We start from the raw sequence: 20,391 nt of genomic DNA, 5'->3' as shown, positions 1-20,391 counted from the left end.
GAGGACAGTATGATCCGTTTTTCTGGAGGCTAAAAATATGCTATATTCCAAATCTATGACCTGGTGTTTGCAGAAGTAGTCTGTTCTGAATATCTGTGAACTGTACCCTCTTACACTTCATTTAAATGTTCAGTTGGTAGGTTGACAGTTGTGTGAAGCTCCATATTGGAAGTTTTATAGAGTAATGCACTAAAATTGTTCTTTACTTTCCAAGTATTTCAATCTGATGTGCAAATACGAGAACTTGAACATGAAATCATCTGTTCCTTTAACTTCTGAAATGGAAAGAAATACAAATGTGCAAAGCATATGTTTTCAATTTTCATAAAATGAGATATGCTTTACATCCAAGTCAAGGAAAGTCAGTTGTTTGCTTCTTGTAAAAATTCTGCTTGCCTGCCAGATCCATGACAAAATTTTGACCATAAAAATAGGAATCGATAAAAGCATTAATGCTACAAAGGAATGTTCTAAATAATGACCTATGAGGTACAGGGATACTTCTTCCATTTTATGCCACTAGGGAGACATGTTCCTTTGAAAATTAAGCTAGTCTTTTGAAAATGATACTCATCAATTTTAGGAGATAACATGTAAAAAGAATGAACAGCTAAAGTCACTGAAGTGATAAAAAGATAGTATAGTGTTACAGAGACTTTTCTGTCTTTCTAGAGATCTGAGTTAATGCCTGCATGCAAGCAAACATGATTAAATGTGGATGAACTTTATAAGCATCAGCAAATGCATGGGTCAGCATTGCTTGATGGAAGATGCTTTTGATTCTGAGGTTTGAATTGGTGCTATATGTGGAAGTGATGTGCAGGCTAATTGAGTTTACACATTTGGATATCATACTTGGAATTTTTTCTTATGTATATTTTGGTTGAACTTGAACATAGTTTCCTGTTTGACTGAAATACGTAATATATGAAAGAAATATTTTTATTTAAGCTGAAAACACAGTCCTCTGGAAATATAAGTGTAAAAGTGATTTCTTATGACTCTGAAGAGAGTTGTGTAATGATCATTTAAAGCTGCTGGCTTCTTAAACTAGTATAGTCTGGTTGGCAATTTCTCTGAAGAACTGGAGAATGGCTTTTGGGCAATGTTTTGTTCTTCACATTAGTTAAGTACTGCCTCTTTTCTTTCCTGTAATCCCAGTAAAAACAAGGCAGTGGTTACTGCACAAGTGACTGGGGAGGGAGTTTGGTAGTTGAGAGCGGTCACTCTTCCTTTCTTCCCACAAAAATCTTACCCTTTGGGACAGCTTGCTCTTAGGGGGGGCAGTAATGGCCATCCTTTCTTATTATCACTCCTTCCCATTTCTACTTCACTGCAGCAACCCAGCTTTCTCTAGCAAATTCAGGTGGGTTGTGTTTGGTGTCCTTTGTCCTGAAGGTGAGAAACGTTTTGTAAGGTTAGCTGCAGACCTGATACAGGAATTCGGGCACCAAGGCTACTAACATTGTGTTGTGGGTTAACCCTGGCAGGCAGCTAAGCACTGTGCAGCTGCTCGCTCACTCCCCCTAAGTAGGATGGGGGGCAAAACTCATGGGTTGAGATAAGGACAGTTTAATAGGTAAAGCAAAAGTGGTGCACGCAAGCAAAGCAAAATAAGACACTTATTCACTACTTCCCATTGGCTTGCAGGTGTTTAGCCATCTCCAGGAAAGCAGGACTTCATCATGTGTAACAGTTGGGAAGACAAATGCCGTAACTACAAACGTCTTCCCCCTCCTCCGTCTTTCCCTCAGCTTTTATTGCTCAGCATGATGCCATATGGTATGGGATACCTCTCTGGTCAACTGGGGTCAGCTGTCCCAGCTGTGTCCCCTCCCAACTTCTTGTGCACCCCCAGCCTACTTGCTAGCACAGCAGTGGAGAAACAGAAAAGGTCTCTGCTGTGTAAGCACTGTGCAGCAATAGCTAAAACATCCCTGTGTTATCAATGCTGTTTTGGTCACAAATCTAAAGCATAGCACCATAGCAGCTGCTGTGAAGAAAATTAACCTTATCCCAGCCAAAACCAGTACACATTGTAACATCTTCTGTAATATTCTTGAATAATGTTTTTATATGGGTTGAGAACAGATTAACTGTCCATTGTAAATATTGTGCAGATTTCTTTTTTAACTTTTGTGGTTTTTTCATATTGCTTTAGCTAATGACCAGTGAGGATATCATTTCATGATGGATAATAACCCTCTATTTTCATTTTTCAAATATGTGAAATAAAATCAGATACATTACAGTTCTTGAAAGTTTCAAGTTGGTTTATATCCTCTGGCTAAAATAGCTTTTCAGAAAGATGGGTACAGGTGATGGGGGTTTTTTTTGGTTGGTTGTTTTTTGTTGTTGTTAAATTCCATATTCTTCATTTTGAGAGTTGGGTCATGTCTCCTGATCCTCCTGGTCAGCAAGGGGATCTACCCATCAGCTTCAGTCTTGAATGCATCTTTCGTTGAAATAGCATTCTTTGACCTTTTCATTTTCTGTGGAGAGCCCAAAAATCTTTGTGTTGTTCCTTCCTGCTCTTCTTGTATTTCCTTTCCAGCCTGCCTGTTTCTATGGCTGGGTTTTATTCTTTGCTCTGTGAAAAGACTAGAGGAAAAAATAATCTTCCTCTAACCAACACTAGGTAATAAAGAAGGAGGTGACCTAATCTGTGTCTGAAGAGAGAGAGGAAAAAAAAAAAAAAAAAAAAGGCCCCTTTTCATCTCCTACAGAGGCACCAAATGCCTTTTTTGCTTGCAGGGCTCCTTATTCCACATATGGAGGATCAGCAGACATGCACCTTCTCAAAGAAGATATTGGTAAGACTTTTCTTTCTGTCTAACACAGAATTAAGAAACCCTTCTGGAGATTAAGACAACATTGTCGCAATGTTCAGTTACAGTTAGCCTTGAAACAGTGGATCTTGTATATCCTGTGCTTATATTAATGAGGATTGCCTGAGTTGTCGGGAATGCTTAATTGCCATCTACACATGCAGAATTTGCTTAGGAAATAAAAGTAGCCTTGCTCTTTATTGTTATTGTTTAGAAAATTGAGTTGTAAATAGAGTAACACGTTTTTCTGCCTGCAACCCCCCATTTTCTTAAATATTGCTCTGAAAAACATGTCTCAGTTCTGAGAGTCAAACCTCTTACATCTTTTTCTAGTTGTGACAAATCGACAGTTTATTCTCCAGTACCCGGTATCTGATGTGCTGAGAAGATTCTGCACCCCCCACCCCTGCCAAATCCCACTTTTAAGTTCTTGGGTTGGTTGTTTGGGGTTTTTTTTGTTATTCTTCCCTCCCCATTAGGAAGAACTGGCAACCTTTAATGCACTATTATTGTTTGGGAGCACTTTTGCCCTCTTGATGCATGCCCTTTCCAATTTTGCTTATGCAATGACATCAGGTTAAAAATAGTCAGATTCTGTAGATGTTTTGTTAAAGTACACAAATGCATTCTTCATCATTCCTGACTTTATTTTGCATGTCCTGGTTTTTGTTGTTGTTGTTGTAGTACTCTGCATTGGATTCATTGGATTTACAAAGCTGCTTTTTTTTTTTTTTTTTTTTTTTTTGTCTGAAGCATTATGTCCTATGGTGTGGCTTTGAAATAATACTTCAGTTACACAAAAAGGCTATTTTCTTTACTGCCCTCAGGATACTGTAAAGTATTTGCTAAAAAGTATAGTCAGCATTTGTTAGGGCTACAGAGTTCAAAAAATTGCTTTAGATACTACAATGTGTTTTTTATGATAATTCACATAGATTCTTAATACTAACCTCTGTGTGTAGCCCATTGATACAACTGAATGTGTGTAAAAATAATATCAGTGAAACCCTTAAAAAAACCAAAAACCAAACAAAAAATCCACCCCAAAACCCAAACCCACTGATACCTGCAACATCCAAGAAAGTCAGTCTGTAAAATACAATATGGCTTACTATTCCAGGGAAATAATCAGTTCCTGGAGACTTGCAAAACAGCGTATGTGTCTACAAGGCAAGATGGGATGAGCTAAGGAGTCTGACAACTTTGAGGATATCCTTGCCCCAAATTTTTTTGATGACTTCCTAAACAGCTAGGCTTTTTTTTGGCTTGAGATTTTTGGTAGTAAACTAATAGATACTTTGGCTTAAATACCTTTAGCTTTTTGATCATTTGAAAATAAATTGTTTCATGAGACTTACTACAGCACTGATATGTGCTAAGTATTTTAAGAGTTGCATTATGTAGCTATTTTCTAATTTACATGTCTTATTTTTTTGAAGTATATTCCAAGCATCAAAGTAGACTTCCTCTTCACTTATCCTACCCTAGGTATAGGGGATATGTTCTCCATCTTCAAGATAGGAACTACTGAGTTTGGTTCAATTGGTTCATCTTAAGATAATCGCCGTACATCATCCTTCCTCTTGAACTGCCTTTTTTCACCTTTCATGTATAAACCCTTGAAATGCAGTATATATTTGGGTGGCCAGGTGGGCCACCTTGCTGCTTTAAAGAAAGTCTGCAGGTAAACTACAACGTCTTGGATTCAACTTTTACACCTTTAGAAATTTCATCTTATTCTGACTTTTCAAATCTAACCTCAGGGTTCATCTTTCTTTTTTCCTTCAGAAAATTAATGTACTCCTGTTTCTCCTTCTGTATACAGTAGGAATGTGAAAATTGACATACTGTTAAAGAAATAACTTCTCAGATTGAGCATATTTCTTTTGGCCGAGTTCCATATATGTGCTCTTAAAGAGAAGTTCAACTCTGAATTTGCCTGGCCAGTTGTAGCTTTAATCTTGTGTTGGAAAGATACTGATACCTACATTTTGGATTTCACTAATGACTGCTTGAAATAAGTTGCTGTTGTGTGGAGAACTGAGCTGTCATGTAGTTCTTAGACACACTTAAAACATATCTTTGAAGATGGAAGGAGTAAGAAATGATTCATAAACACTTTTGCTGTGTTGCAGAATGCTTTCTTCCATAAAGTAGGCTTTTTTACTATGAATATTTTCAGCTCTTAGAAAACAAAATTAAGCTCAGGTGATCTGTTTTCTTGCAAATTTTGCACTTTCAATTTGTGCACACAGATAAATTTCCTTTTAAAAAACACCCTCAAGTCTTCTTTTGCTTATACCATATCCTATTTTAGAATATAAAATAACTTTTTTTTCCTCTATCACTTGTTATATGTGTTAAAATAGATTAAAAGTTACATTTATTGCTGCTTACATAAACTCAATTTCCAAATGTAGTTAAAGAAAAAAATATAATGTATTTAAGCATTAAGGCATTACTTAAAACATGCCTTTTTGGCTGGAGACTTCAATCTAACTGGTCTTCTTTTGCTCTTTGCAAAAGGCACTCCCTGCACCTGACACTTCACTCTTTATTAGGCACTGACTCCTTAATCTGAGCATAGTTCCAAATTAGTAACACTTTCAATGAATAAATAGCAAAGCAATAGGTGCGGAGTAGTGCCTTTAATTTGATAATGGTTATAGAGTAGGATAACCTAAAGGGTCATGAGTAAAATGGTATGATCTTCCATTTGTATTGTAGCTGCTATCCAGCGTCTGAAAAATAAAAGTTATGAACCCTGTACAATTAAGATAGCATGCCAAACATCATTGTTAGCTGTTTCCAAGAGTTAAGACTTAAGTCCTGACAGTATATTAAATGAGGATTTCAATCAATGAAGAGAGGGATAAAAACCATAATGCTATTTGATTGCCTTGAAATACTTGGTTTTCGTAAAAACCTAAAAGGTGGTGATCAGCTGTTGCGGATTTATTGCTGATCTTAACGATTATTTCTGTAACTATTTTTTTTTTATATTATCCTTCCAAACATTCAGGAAAATGGCTCACATTTGGCCTACTGCAAAACAACTCACAACCAAAAGTCAGGCAGCAGCAGAACCGTAGGGAGAATGAAATAGCGTGGGGCTGTACATGGGAATTTTCTTTGTGGAAGATGATTGTATTTACTGCAAATAGGGTAACAAAGGAAAAATTATGGTTTTTGTATTTCATAAAATAAAAGAAAAGTAATTTGTTCAAAACTGATGGGGGTGGAGCTAATTTTAATGTTAGGTAGAGTTTGCTCTGTGATTGATGTCTGTGCCTTTTAAGGCTGTGTGGGATTTTGAAAGATGGAATTCTAAATTCTGTGCTTGTTCTTTCTCCTGTTTCACTGCATTTTAGCCTCTGTGTTGAGTTTCCAGAAGATAAGTTATAAAAGGCATGTCTGATTAGATTAAAGTTCTGTCGAACTGTATTTACTGTGCTTGCAATTGACAAATACCTTTCTTTTTTTTTTCTTCTTTTTTTTTTTTTTTCCTTTTAAATAGGATGCAGGACAGAAGAGATTTGGTGCTATTTCCTGTAATATTTGTGGAATGCTTTACACTGCATCAAATCCAGAGGATGAAACCCAACATCTGCTATTTCATAACCAGTTCATAAGCGCTGTAAAATATGTGGTATGAAAACCTTATATTTTTAAAGACATAAGCATTATCTTTTATTTGCTGTGTACTAGTTACAATTCATATTATATTAAGTTGTGTTTTAATGGATTAGTATCATAGTAGGCTATAAATAATCCACTTTGGGAAATAAGTGTTTTTAAGAGCCATGGTAGACAGGTTATGTGTAATGTATAAAATATTTAGTAGGATAGTGGTGTTTCATTGCCATTGTATTCTTTCTGTTACAATTCCCTAATCTTGGTCAGGGGTGAGGGTGGTGATAGGAAAACAAGGAATGTCGCTGTTCTGAAAGTGCTAAATATAGGTTTCAGTACAACTGGTGTTTGTGTTGGCTTAATAGTCAGATAAAGAGCTGATTGTACTGTGTGTGTAATTGTGTAATCTTAGATGACTTCTAAATTACTTTTTCTTAATTATGTGTAATTTGAAGAGAGACTGCCTAGGAATCCAGCCGATACAACTTCATAATATATAGAAACTTTACTGTATTTATAGTGTGATTGTAATCTTTAAAGTCCAAAGTATGATTCCATAACTTCATTATATGTGCTGTATCTATCTCTTGTATTAAACCTCAGATTTGAAAAATTTTGTACAATTTAAAGTATATTGTAAAATCAGCTACTTCACACTAGCTGATATTACAAGACTTACAGGAAATACCTGTTCACATGTCTGAAATCCAGAATAGAATCCACAAAGTCTATTTTCTTTATCACACATGTTACCTTCAGTACTCTACACTCGAGTAGATAAGACCTCCAGGATAACTGAACTGAGGCCACCAATTCATTTCATGTAGGTACGAAATGGCTGTTGGGCTACTCTTAAATCTCAAGCTCAATTTTATCCCACTGTTTACAAATATAAAGATACATCTTCATAGCTAAAGTGTTTGAAACTATCTGGTAAATAGTTCTGGTATTTGTTCTGTTCGTGGTTAGTTTTTGCTGAATAATCCAGACATCTTGAAAGATCTCTTCTGATACACATTAGCTACATTGTAGGGTGAGACAGGACAGAAAGTGTGATGCAACACAGTACATTATAATGGCAGCATATAATACATTTCCCCATTTTATTCCTGTTTGTCCATTCTGCCCTCCCCCCCTGGCCCCACCCCAAGTACTTTCAGATCTTGAATGTTACCAAAGATGTAAACATAATTTACAGAAGATGGTGTTAGTTCTTTTGGGCAGAAGCTGGCAGATGAGTTCAGTAGTTACTTAAAGCTGCTATGTTCACGTAGGTAGGAAGCTGCACTGAAGTATTTTGGAGGTTGAAAGAGCTGAAATTTCGCACTTGTATGTATGTCTAGAGTAACAACATGATGAACTAAATACCTATGTATAAAGTTAGGTATGCTTTTAAGTTGAAAAAGTTTCCCTATTGTTTTTCTCAGTTGTTAGGCATCTTTTTAAAACTTCACACAATGTGTACTCAAGCAAATTATTTGTATTGTCAGCTCAGTGAGTAAACAGTTCTATCTCTGAAATCTTTTAAGATTCTAGTTGTGTTTTGTGGCATCATAGACAACTACAGAGGGATGATTTAGATGGTTATTCTAGAATAGAAACTGTAGAGTAAGAGGCAAAGGAAGGAGTCTTATGAGGCTTTAAATTCCCCTCACCTGATTTTTTTTTTCTCATAATAATTTGATTGACACTGTTTTCTGCATGGGTAAGTAGTTTTTGCCATGCTAAACAGATAAGTCTTTAGCACGAGTCATTTGACCCATAGTCAATGGTTCTTGGTTGATTGTATTATGATAATGTCCATGACAGAAACATCCTCACCTCCTCTTAGAAAATAATTGAATTTTAGATCACCCTTCTTGCCAGTGAATTAGTACACCAAATCTCTACTTGTTAATTCTTAGTCATCCAGAAATACCAGAAGAATGATTGCTAGTTATCTTAGTTTTCCTAGGAGGTTTTTAGTGGGGATTGTTGGGAGGATGGCTTGGAGGTGTGATATGCTTGGTTTCTAGATATTTGTGTGTAGTTACTGTGTTGAAACTATAACTACCTTCCTTTCCCTGACAGAAAGTGTTAGCTGGACAGTAGCATCATGGGTTTTAAAAAAAATTGTACTAGAGAAAGTCTTGGTAACTTCTTGGTTAGACTTTCTGGTCCAGTAACATCTGGTCTTGGTGACCTTGGTATGTTACTTTACTAGCTCTCCAGATACTCTTTTTTATGTAGTTAATAGATTTGGTATTATTGTTGATTTGGAGGCCATTCTAAGGTATCCTAGAAGCATTTTTCATTCTCTTGTCATTCACATTTTTCATGCCATATGATGCAGTCCCAGTCTGACTTCAGAAGACTTTTCTCAGTTTTTCCTCCCTTTTGAGTGTCTTGTTACATGCCTAGTAGTTCTATTGATGATTTATTTCACATAATCACAAAAAGAAAGCCTATATACATTACCAAGCTAGAGCTTCTTGCTGTGAACTGTGAAAATGGACTTTATTGTTAGTGTCTTTCCCACCTGCATGCAGTTGCTTTGTGGGCTTTTTGAAAGTACTGAGTAGCCAGAAGATAGTTTGCATGTCTTCAACAAAATATAATTTTGTTTGTTTTTTTTTTTTTTAAAGGCCTATCTTGTTTCTTTTAGTAAAAATTTCTTTTTAGGTCTCTCTAGAAAATTCCACGATGCCCCCTAGAGATAGGACAGGCTAGCAAGGAGATGGTATTGGGATACTTATTTTGTCATGGATGGCTGATAGAGACAATAAGGAAATTTTAGGCCTTCTGTGGAGAGAGAAAGTTTGGTAACTTCAATGACATTTTCTAGATTTGGGAACAGAATATTGGCAAGGACTGAATGGGTTTTCTGGAGGGTGCCATCTGCTATTAATAGAAGCATGCAAATTGAATAAGCAAGAAGGTAAGCTGGTCAAGGATAGTACTGGAGCAGGAATAGATTAGTGTGAGAGATGTCCCCTACTGCAGACAAATGTAGGAATCTGTCTCTCTATCCTTCTGGTTTCAGACATCTGAAAGTCTCCAGAAAAAATATGCCATTCTAGCATGTGTGTGCATTGAGTGGTGACATATACATCAAGTGTTAACTCCAGTGGGATGGATAACTTTGTGGGATGGATACGTGGTTCAGTTTTATGAAATCCTTTAGCTGTGATCCCACACAATATTAGTTGTGTATCCTCTCTGTGATACCACATGGTATCAGCTTAGTATTTCTGTAAATTAATTTAAGAACAAGACATTATTTTTAATGATGCTTTTAAGTTGTACAGCCAGAAACTTAAGTTAGGAAATGCCTGTGGATTCAGGTGCCTGATGTGAATGCAGTTAATGTGTTTGTATTTCAAGCTTATCCTCTTAGTTAAGAGTATCTTGAGCTGAAGAAAGTGGAAGAAGGTGTTATGTGAGCTAATGTCTAATCTGATAATTGCTATTCTGCTGTAACTGCATGCAAGCCCGTCTGTGAGATTCCTATGATTTTCAGATTTAAAAAAAGAAAAAGAAAAAAGCAACATTTGTCTTCTTGGAGCCTTAGGTTAATAGAATATTGGGATTCAAGATGATGGATGATGAACTTCATGTCATCTTAGAAAGAGTTAATGCTTGTTTTGATTTGCATTAAATCCAAAAGTGATACATCTATACAATATAAAACTTCATAATATTTCAAATAAAGTTCTTACTGTTAGCTGTCTTCTGTGAGAATCTTAGTTTTAACAGAGGATTGTGTTTAGTAGTTACATCGAAGGATCTTAATATGTTCTACAGTTAAAATCTCATTCTCTGTATTACATTCATAGGAAAAAGAGGCAGAATACCTGTAATTTGATGAAGGAGTCAGGAAGAAGAATGTAGTAGACCCATTTCTCTGCTACAAATTATCAAGGATAAAAGTGCACAAAATTTCATACTAAACTTGATTATTAGGAGAAAATTTCATGAATACTTTTCTTAGTGAAGACCAAGAATTATACGGTATTAACCACATTTTCCTCACTACCTGAATATTTTTGAGGAAAAAATGGTATAAGAAAAAAAATCACCAATTTTCATGTATTTGTATTCATTTGAGAAATAGGGAGTACAGACAAGCCAGAACTGACATATATAGAAAGATACCAGGTTTGCTCTCCCATTTCCTACTCTAACATAAGAACTTTTAAAACATGAGGAAGTGCATCGGAAGCAGTCTATTGTGTCTTCTGACTTATGCTTTTAAAGACAAATCTACATCAGAAATAATTTTAAACTATAAGCAGAACATACTTCATGTGAAATTGAGTACTGAACATTTCAGTTACCATGTTATTAATGTTGGAGCCATCTTTACAACTGTATTCTACATCATTCATTATATACATACATAATATCCAGTGAAAGCAATGCACTACACAGTGTAGTGGTAATTACTGTCTGTACTATTTCATGATGTCATAGCAACTGCTTGTCTGTATTGCCCTTTTTTGAATTATTTCTTTTGTAATTCTGTTGCCATTGCACTTTAATAAACAAGCAGAAGCAATCTTTAATCTTGTTTGAATTGGGAGGAAAATTTAGAGGTAGGTTAAAAATGAGTTAAATTTGCATTGCAGAGTTGCCTTATTTTCTCAAACGATTACAAATACCTGTAACATAGCATGTAGGGCAGGAGGGTATTGCGACAGTTACTTCACACCAATGGGGCTGTACAGTACCAGTCTGCCCAGCTGTGGTGATTAGGCTATATGTACCTTGCTACTGCTGGCTATAGGTAATCTGTTGTTGAGCGTAGACTTCCAATATCAGGGAGGAGTGGTATAATCATGTTCTTGTACTCCAGGCCTTGCAGAACATGTATCCTGGTGGGAACAATAGCTTTCCTTTTAGCTTCTTTGGTCATCACAAGCAATGTATATCAATGCTTGGACATCTGATTCAAATGTAAATAAGTCTTAATGCCCTAAGGTAATGTCAATTAAAAGGAAAAAAAAGCAATTTTTCTGACATTGCAGCAGAATATTATAAAGTATACTGCAGACATAATGCTTTTGTTTCTTACTATAATAAGGTGTTCTTGCCATCTGCCTGAGTGAAGGAGTCCTACTTTAGTTCTCAGTGATTGAAATACCTTGCAGACTGTTACATCTTGTTTTAGTAGTGTTAAAACAGTGGGGGTTTGTTAAAAAAAAAAAAAGTTAATAGGTGTGTTAAGGGAAATTATCTTCAGACCACATACAAGATACTGGTACTAAAGTATATTTTGTGTATCGTAGATATCTAGTAGGATCGGTCCTAGCTGAAGCTATAGCACATTTTCCTTAACAGCTTTAATGTTAGAATATGACAGAGCTGTGACCAGTCTTGTGCATTACTTCCAATTGTCTGGTTTAAAGGAAGCACAAATCATTGGTTACTAAGACTGAACAATAAGGACACTGAAGATGCAGCTACTTATGTGAAACATGCGTTTTTCTTTTTGAAATTCTTGGAGCTGCATAAATAACAAAGGAATATGACTTTAAAATGTCTTCACTAAAAGTCTTGGATGAGCTTAGGGTTTGCAGAAACTTTTTGGAAAGCTTCATCTAAAGGATACAGTTCTGAATAAATTCCAAAATACTTCAATTTAGAAACTACCCCTCCTGTGAATATGATCAATCTCCATATCATACTAATCACTTAAGGAAATGAACAGCTGGACAGTAATGAAAATAATGAGTTCTAAGTATTAGAGAGTCGATTATTGCATTTTTACAGAATTATTTTTAGACTTCTGCTAATGTACTGTTGCTTAAAAGTATAACAGCAGTATGATGTTCAGAAATGTTTTCTTCCATCAGATATCATTTTGTTGGAAATACCTGGCTATAATGTTAACAGGATACCTTAACCTAAAATTTAGGGTTGAATTTTCTGCATTAGGCCTGCAACCTAAAATTTAGAGTTTAATGCTCTGCATTAGGCTGCAACATTCTGGATGCTGTAATGGTAGGATTATGAAACACATTGCATTTATCTGCTGAGCGATGGTCACAGTTGATTTAAAATAGGCTATAGAAAGCTTTTACAGGTAAAAAGGTAGCCAAAAGGCAGCAAAAGACAAAAAATTGAGAGGATGGTTTTTGAGGTTGGAGAGTAGTAATCCTTGCCTGAATCCTTTGACGTCTTTTCTAGCAGTCTCAAAAAGCATGTCACAATCCCAGAAACTGCACTTTTTCTGCTTACCTGAATATTGTGACACTGCTGTTTACTGCCTTTTGTGTTCAGACCATGTATATAAATTCAAATAGGATCTTCATTTGTGTTGGTATTTAGTGCAACTGAGAGTACTACTGACAAGAAAAGCAGACAGGATTAAAATGGTGTCTGTGTTGCAACCATTGCCATGCTGGGTGCTAAACTCATACATAAATAGTTCCAGGGCTACCAGCAAGTAGATAAATTTCTAAAAATATTCTCTTCATGTCTTGTTTGGGGTAAGGGAGTAACATCAGCATGATTAAAATGAGATACAGATCAAGTATTTTAACACTTAAGTTTGTCATTTTTTTGTGGTAGTATATATGACATTCATTCAGTGCCAAATTCCATTGTTTGGTCTTCAGTTGAACGTTATTTTATGGAAAGGTACAGATTTCAATGAGAATTATTCCATCAATATTGTTTCTTCAAAGGCTTTTTTATTTAAAGTTGCTTTGAGTAAGACTTGTAGATCAGCCTTTTTAGTGGCTGAAGTTACTTCTGCATTCAGTATTTTTAGGTCCCATCAAAGCAACTTGAGTTCTAATATCTACCAGTCCCATCTTACTAGATTTAAGTGGCTTTTTTGTTTTGTTTTTTTCCATGCAGGTACTGCTCATTATTCACCACGAGTGTGGATCTGAAGAAGATTTAATTACCTCTATTTTTTTGAGTATGTTTATACTTCAGATACACACAACGTAGCCTCCTTCCCCATTAGATTCTTAGAAGGTAGTTATAAATTTTTTTCTAGTATCCTTCTTGTGGCTTTAACAATTATGACCAGTAACAAAATAACCTATTCCTTACATTTTGGGCAGCTGCATGCCAATCAGTTCACTTAGAACCTCCTGGAGGTCTTTCGCATGCCAAACTTTAAAACTGAGTGTGTATTTGTGGAGGTAACTATGTTAAAAAGAAATCTTTTATTAAAACTTAGGGATTTTCCCATTCACTGGACTTTGGAAAATAAGTATTACATAGGTTTGGAAATCAGTTATGTGAGCCAAGTTTGCTACTTCTATTTTAAAATTCAGTTTGTACTGCAGTCCTGGGGGAAGAAAATCTAGCTGGGAATTTATAAGACACTTTCACAAATTGTTTCTAGATATAGTTAGGCTATTGTATAAATTATTGTATAAACAAGATCGTATTATGTCTGTTGTGCTCATTTTAAAAAGCTAGCTGAAGTTTCCTTCTCTAGCAAAACAACTGCTAAATCATATGAAGTCTCTGCATAAATTCAGTGTCTAGAACAATAATACGCAATTTCTATTTGTAAAAGTACATCTTGTGTATGGTTTAGATAAGTGTTTGTTTTATTTAGGGTTGGAAAAAGGAGAGAATTTTGGCTGAATATCCTGATGGAAAGATAATAATGGTTCTTCCTGATGACCCAAAGTATGCACTTAAAAAGGTATGGTGAAAAGGACTGGACTTGTATACCTTACCTTGTTTGATGTTTTCGTATAAGTAATGAGAATGTTCACAGTAAAGTTTGTATAATTCACATGTAAGCAGTTGAAGTTGGACTCAAAACTGCAGTGGTTCTGTAGCTTTTTCCACAAACAGGTCAGACATCTCACTCTTACGCGCTGCTGCTCTCCTTATAGAGAGGATGGGTCTGAGCAGGAATGGAAGGCAGGGGTGGGAACAGCATCAACCAACTGACTTTTTTTTTTTTTTTTTTTTTTTTTTTATGTACTTGCTGAATGTCTGCCAGATATTTTATATAACATAAACTTCCTAATATACTTAAACCAACTGAAATGTATTGATTTTATTACACAGCATGAATATGGCACCATTCTCTAAATGACTTTTGGATAAAACCAGATTTAGGTGGAAAGTGGCCTCAAAGTCATCTAGTCCAGTTCCATGTCCAAAGCAGGATCAGCTCTGGTTATGATGCATCTGACAGTTTTCTAAAACTCCTACCACTGGAGGTTTTTCTGACCTCTTCAGAGTCTATTACAGCTTCTGTAACAGTAGGAAATTTTCACTAAATGTCCAACAGAACCTCGGTACTGCAATTTAAGCTCTTTAGTGCTAATCATACTGCCATAGCTGTAGAAAACACCCTTTTCCTCTTTGCAACAGCTTTTTTGTGCCTCAACAAACTAATTGTTTCACCTTAAGGAGATTGACGGGATGTGCTGGTTTTTAGTTCATACTCCTAAGTAATGTTTTATAGAGCTCTGTACTTTCCTCTAGATTATCTCTATTTGTGCCATGTCTCATGCCTCTTTTGAAACTCTTTATTTAAAACTGGGCACATTACACTAGTGGAGACTTAGAGCAGCAGGGTACTTTGGTGTCTTGCTGGCTAGCCTGTGTTCATACATCTTAATATGGCATTACATTTGTTTTTTCAGTAGCATGGCATTGATTCTGTTTAGCTGGGGATTTGCTGTGACTAATGGATGCTTCTTTACAGTACCACTATCACAGGATCACAGAATGGTTGAGGTTGGAAGGGACCTCTGGAGGCAGAATTGATGCCCAAGACAGCTCTTTCTGATGGCATGACTGTAGTGGGTTTTCTTTAGACTAACATAGAATTTTTTAAGTTGCTGAATTGAAAAGAAATGATGAATTTTCTTTTTACAATATTTAATGCAGATACGTTTTATTAAGTTTTGTTTCTTTGGGGGTACTGTCTTAATTTTAGTACATTCATTGCACATTCATTTTTTACTAAAATGGCTGAAGAAAAAAATACTTTAAATACCTAAGTGGGGCAGAGGAAAGGAAGACTGTAGCAAATGGAATAATTTAGGATAGAGTTCTCTGTAGTTCTGTGTGGTTAAAGTTGAGAGAATCTACAACTGTCAAGAACCATGGATGGCTGACTTCAAGAATGATTACTTAGTGTTTCAAATTGGCTAATTGGATTTGTAATTAAAAGACTGGTACCTGAAGGTTAGATGAGAAAGTAGAGAGTAACCGATACCATGCCTTTTAAAAGTTATTTTAAAAGCTTTTTTTTTAACACAATTTCCATGTGATCAGTGCTAACTTCATATATTCATAGCATCAGTAATTCTAGTTTTGCTTTAACTACAACATGCATTAAAGAAGCTTATGCAATTTAACGCACCACATAGGAAAAGCCACCTTATTTCAGTCTCATGTGAGATGACAGAGAGGCGATGGAGGCTGTTTCAATGCCTGGTTGTAGGTAAAGGAATCCCCCAGTAAAATCTCAGCTCATGCATAAGCTTTTGTTCACATTCATGCTGGAGTTTATATATTTCTTCTAAATTTGCTAATATTAACTACAAATTTTATTTTTAGTTTCAGTTACGTTTTGCAAAGCTAATGGAAGAGCAGAAAGCTTGAGGAAAGAGACAGCAGTTATTAATTCCTTTACAATAAATGCATATATTTTCTAGCTGCCTTGGCACTGTGCTTGCTATCATCTGCTTAGAACCCTTAATGGATTAGTTCTTTCAAGACTTCAAAAATAACAGACAGGAAACCTTTAACTGAGCTTCTGAGCTCATTTACTTCTAGAATATCAGAGTCCACACTTTGATTATCTGCATTCTCTCTATTAGCCGTTGCCTAATTGAAGTTTTGACTTAATGGAAGCTGACTTAGAGGTCCCTACTCTTCCTATTTCCTGCTGAGTATTATTTAAGGAATGTTTATGTGGACCGATGTGTTGCAGGTCACTTAGAATGATCCCTGACTTCTGGAATAGCTTTCAGTGTTCTAGATGCCTTAGTGCATTTTTACAGATCTGTAATTTTTATGTAAATTTATACAAGCGTGTATTTACGTGTGTTTCTTATGCAGCATTTAAACTTATTTTGACAGGTTGAAGAAATTAGAGAAATGGTAGACAATGACTTGGGATTTCAGCAAGCTCCGCTCATGTGTTACTCTAGAACTAAAACTCTTCTTTTTATTTCTAATGACAAAAAAGTTATCGGCTGTTTAATTGCTGAACATATCCAGTGGGTAAGTGATTGAATTGGAGAAAGGCAATCTGTGTCAGTGCTTAGTGACTCTGTTCTTCAGACATTCTGAAACTATAGAATTATCTTGGAGTTTAAGTCTACCTGTTTAGCAAATAAGTATTCCATGTTTGCCTTTTCCAGAAAGGAAGAGGCTTTTGGTGGCAGACCATTCTGAAATGTAGTTACTCATTTTTGTATAGTTGACACTGAGCTGAGACACATGTATGGTATCATACGTGGCTGGCCCTCTAAGAACTTGCTTGCTGAAGCTGAAGGGTGGAATTTTTCTTTTTCTGCTATTCTTATGCTAGCTTTGGCTCTCCTCTTGCTTGTTGACAAGCAGATTCAACTTCCTGCCTGGCAGAAATCCAACGTGGATGAAAAAGTGCGTACTCTGTAGGATTTGAGTTGAATCACCACAGGGTCAAACAGCTCCACAGAAAACAGAAGCGGAGGGCAGAACTGTGCAGTGGAGAGCAGGACAAGAAGCTGTACTGCCAGTTGCAGTACTAAAAACTGATGTCAGAACTGTGTCACATATTCTGTCTGTTGCCTTGTAAACTGCGGTGTTTTTCTATTGTCCTTTGGGAGTAGCAGACAAGAAGCAAAACAATCTTAGTCAGAGAAATTGATGCAAACACTTCAATACAGATGGTAATAAGAATTGGATTATTTGTTGCTGTTATTTTAAATCGGATAAGCTTTACAGGGTTTTTTTGGTTTATTCTTTTATCATCTGTTCCAATTTTGAAACTGTTAAGAGAAATTAAATGAGACATAAATATGCAGTCTTTTTGGCAAGGCATTTTAGCAAGTAAGTATGTTTAACTGAAATAAACTACGCAAGAATTATTTTATTTAGTCATTAGTGATGCTTTTATGAAGTGACAAATATTTTTTACATCACTTGCAGGGCTACAGAGTTATAGAAGAGAAGGTTCCGGAAGTCAGTTCAGAAAACGAGAAAGTCATATTTGAAAGACAGAAAGCATGGTGCTGTTCAACTTCTCCAGAACCCGCTATTTGTGGCATTAGTCGGATATGGGTATTCAGCATGATGCGTCGAAAGAAGATTGCTTCTCGGATGATAGAGTGTCTTAGGTAATATAAACAAAGTTCCTCAGTTACATGTGTTTTAGGTAGAACTCAGTCCAAGACATTTATGGCTTTGTGTGTCTCAAGCTTGTACTTTTAAGCTGCTGGTGATATTGGGGATGTAGATCCGAGCACAGCTGACAGTTCGAGTATTATGTGGAGTTCAATAACCAACGTCAGTGTTCTGCAATAGCTTGTCTTTAAAAGAAATCTTTCTGCTAAGTGCTGTTGTAATGAGTCACCGTAGCAGAATGCCAATGGGCTTGGGTAAATTCCTCTGAGGTAATTATGAGGGAAGGAAATGAGACTGTCTTTGGTCAAAGTGTGAGATTACCCAAGCATTAAGGACTGGGACCTAACCATTGGCTGAATGTCCATTCCTTAGAGATAGTAGGGGGCAGAGAACAGTGATGAGTGTACCAAACTATTTGATATAGTCTGGTGGCTTCCAACTGTATTTTTTATTTTTGCTTTACTTGGGTTCACTGAGCCTTTTGAGATATTTTCAATTTCCATGGAGCTCTAATAGCTGGTGATGAGTGTGTTCAGCTGAATGCTAAGTGCTAGATCCATAAAAGGACTCAAACATCTGGGCTACTGTTCAGATAACTGTTAAACATGTTGAATCTCCAAACTGTAGGTTTCTTCCAGTGACATTTCCTAGAAGTTTAAAAGCTTGTTCAGAGTAATGCCAAGAACCACCCAAATCTTATTACTCCTGGGTTGTCAGGTTTGTGCTACGTGCCTGGCTAGACCCATCTTGTTGGAGTTTGTGGCACAGGTACTGCTGTGTCTGCCGATCCTCGCCCTCTTGGGTATTTGGAAAGCCTAGCAGAGCTATTCTGCTCTGCAGAATGCATCTTGCCTGGCTGGTGCAGCAACTAGAAGGTTCTTATCAGATCATGTTCTGTCTGAAGTACTGACTGTAAAGCTGTATTCAGATAAGCAAGTTAAATTGATGCTTTCGTTTTATTTTTGGCTGACTTTTAATTGTGTATTCAGTAGCTTCCTAGAAACTATTTCTAAAGGACAGATTTCTTCTGCAAAGTGATGCTGGAATTGCTCCCTCAGTTACAGCTCTAAAGGATCTTTAGAATCAATTTTAGTGGTTTGTTGCAGCTAGCGAGAAGAGGTCTCAGTTTTCCTCTCGGCCCTGCACTGCATCTTACCTTTTGCTGTGCTCTGGTGCTTGTTTGGCCTCCGTTTGCTCATTACTACGTTCATAGGAAACAGGCGCACCAAAAAGAGCTTTGTGTTGTTCTGGTGCTCAATTGGCTTGTGGAAAGGTCTGATGAGCTCTAGAGTTGGCGTAAACAAGGGAGCCCAGAAAGTTGCAGAAGGCGAAGGAAAGGAGTGAGACTTGCTTTTTGATGGCAGTGAGCAGTTAGATCTGCTCAGCTGCCAGTGAAACTTCAACCTAAATGTCTTTCATAGCAAAAGGTAGTTTGAACAGGATGATTCTGGTCACTAGCTAAATCCTCACTTCAAAATGTTGAAGGCACCCTAGCAGACTTTTAAGTTTCACTCAAGCTTTCACAGCTGACCTGGAGTTGCAAAAACCTGGTCAGTCAGTCTTAAGAACATTGCAAAATCATCTTCCTAAATACAGTAAAGAGAAGGGAAGAAAGCTGGTAATAATTAAAAAAGATTTTGTTCCCATTGTCTTTTCCTCAAGATTTAACGGAGATGTCCGTATGATCGAAGTTCATACTTGCTCTGCAAGTACAAGCAAGTTTATTTTATAGGAATTAAAAAACTTAACTTTAATGGGAGTTTCTTCTGTTTCCAAGCATAAATGCTACCTCCTCCTTCCCTGATCGAGGTCTAAAGCCTGAGATCAATTTTCTAAATTTGCTCACATAGCCATCCAGAAAAGTACAATGGTATCCTTTCTCTCCTCTTTCTTCAGATTCTTATCTTATTCTTATAAAACATACCTAAAGTACTTTTTATGAAGAAGTTAAGCAAATTGAATTTTCCTTTTCATGTAATTGTTACTGACAGTGTATCACTTATGAATTATGCCTTGAGGTTGTGTTCCTGGTTGTTCTAAATGAATCCAAGATGAGCTCTCATCTAAATGTCAATATTTATTTTTTTTCAAACCAGGAACTTGAAATTTCGTCAGGTCCTTTCAGCCCCCTCTATAAGCACCCAAACTTGTTTGTAGCTTATATTTTCATTCCTAGTGATTGTAGTCATAGTCCTAGCAGTCTCTTTTCTATGAAGAAATAATTGGAATTAATTCAAACGTCTTTCTTTTTTAAAAACTCTGAAATTGAACTCTTAATCCAGCTCACAAGTAATTTCCCTGTATGAACATGGAATCATAGAATCATTTAGGTTGCAAAAGACCTTCAAGATCATCGAGTCTAACCATCAACCACGCCCACTAAACCATGTCCTGAAGTGCCTTGTCTATGTGCTTTCTGAACACTTCCAGGGATGGTGACTCAACCACTTCCCTGGGCAGCCTGTTCCAATGCCTGACAACCCTTTCAATAAAGGTATTTTTTCTAATATCCAATCTAAACCTCCCCTGCTGCAACTTGAGGCCATTTCCTCTCATCCTATCATCACCAGCCTCCTGACAGAAGAGACCAGCACCCACCTCACTACAACCCCCCTTCAGGTAG

The 20,391-nt window shown here is 36.5% G+C and overlaps 1 protein-coding gene across 4 annotated transcripts in view; it reads left to right on the top strand.

The window, feature by feature from the left end:
- The window catches only part of ESCO1 (establishment of sister chromatid cohesion N-acetyltransferase 1), a 41,568-nt gene that overhangs the window by 19,559 nt on the left and 1,618 nt on the right, over nucleotides 1-20,391 (top strand). For 2 of the 4 annotated variants that reach the window (XM_049829229.1, XM_049829219.1), the window contains 4 exons: nucleotides 6,346-6,477; nucleotides 14,023-14,112; nucleotides 16,518-16,661; nucleotides 17,574-17,761. In XM_049829229.1, the coding sequence (XP_049685186.1) occupies nucleotides 6,346-6,477; nucleotides 14,023-14,112; nucleotides 16,518-16,661; nucleotides 17,574-17,761 (554 nt within the window). Of the gene's footprint in view, nucleotides 1-6,345; nucleotides 6,478-13,304; nucleotides 13,428-14,022; nucleotides 14,113-16,517; nucleotides 16,662-17,573; nucleotides 17,762-20,391 lie in introns of those variants that run through there. The other 2 variants (XM_049829236.1, XM_049829243.1) reach the window with 2 other exon arrangements.

Source organism: Accipiter gentilis, chromosome 2, assembly GCF_929443795.1.
Source record: "Accipiter gentilis chromosome 2, bAccGen1.1, whole genome shotgun sequence".
In the NCBI taxonomy this organism is placed as follows: domain Eukaryota; kingdom Metazoa; phylum Chordata; class Aves; order Accipitriformes; family Accipitridae; genus Astur; species Astur gentilis.
Note: the sequence above shows the minus strand (reverse complement) of the source record. Positions and strands in the feature narration are given on the sequence as shown.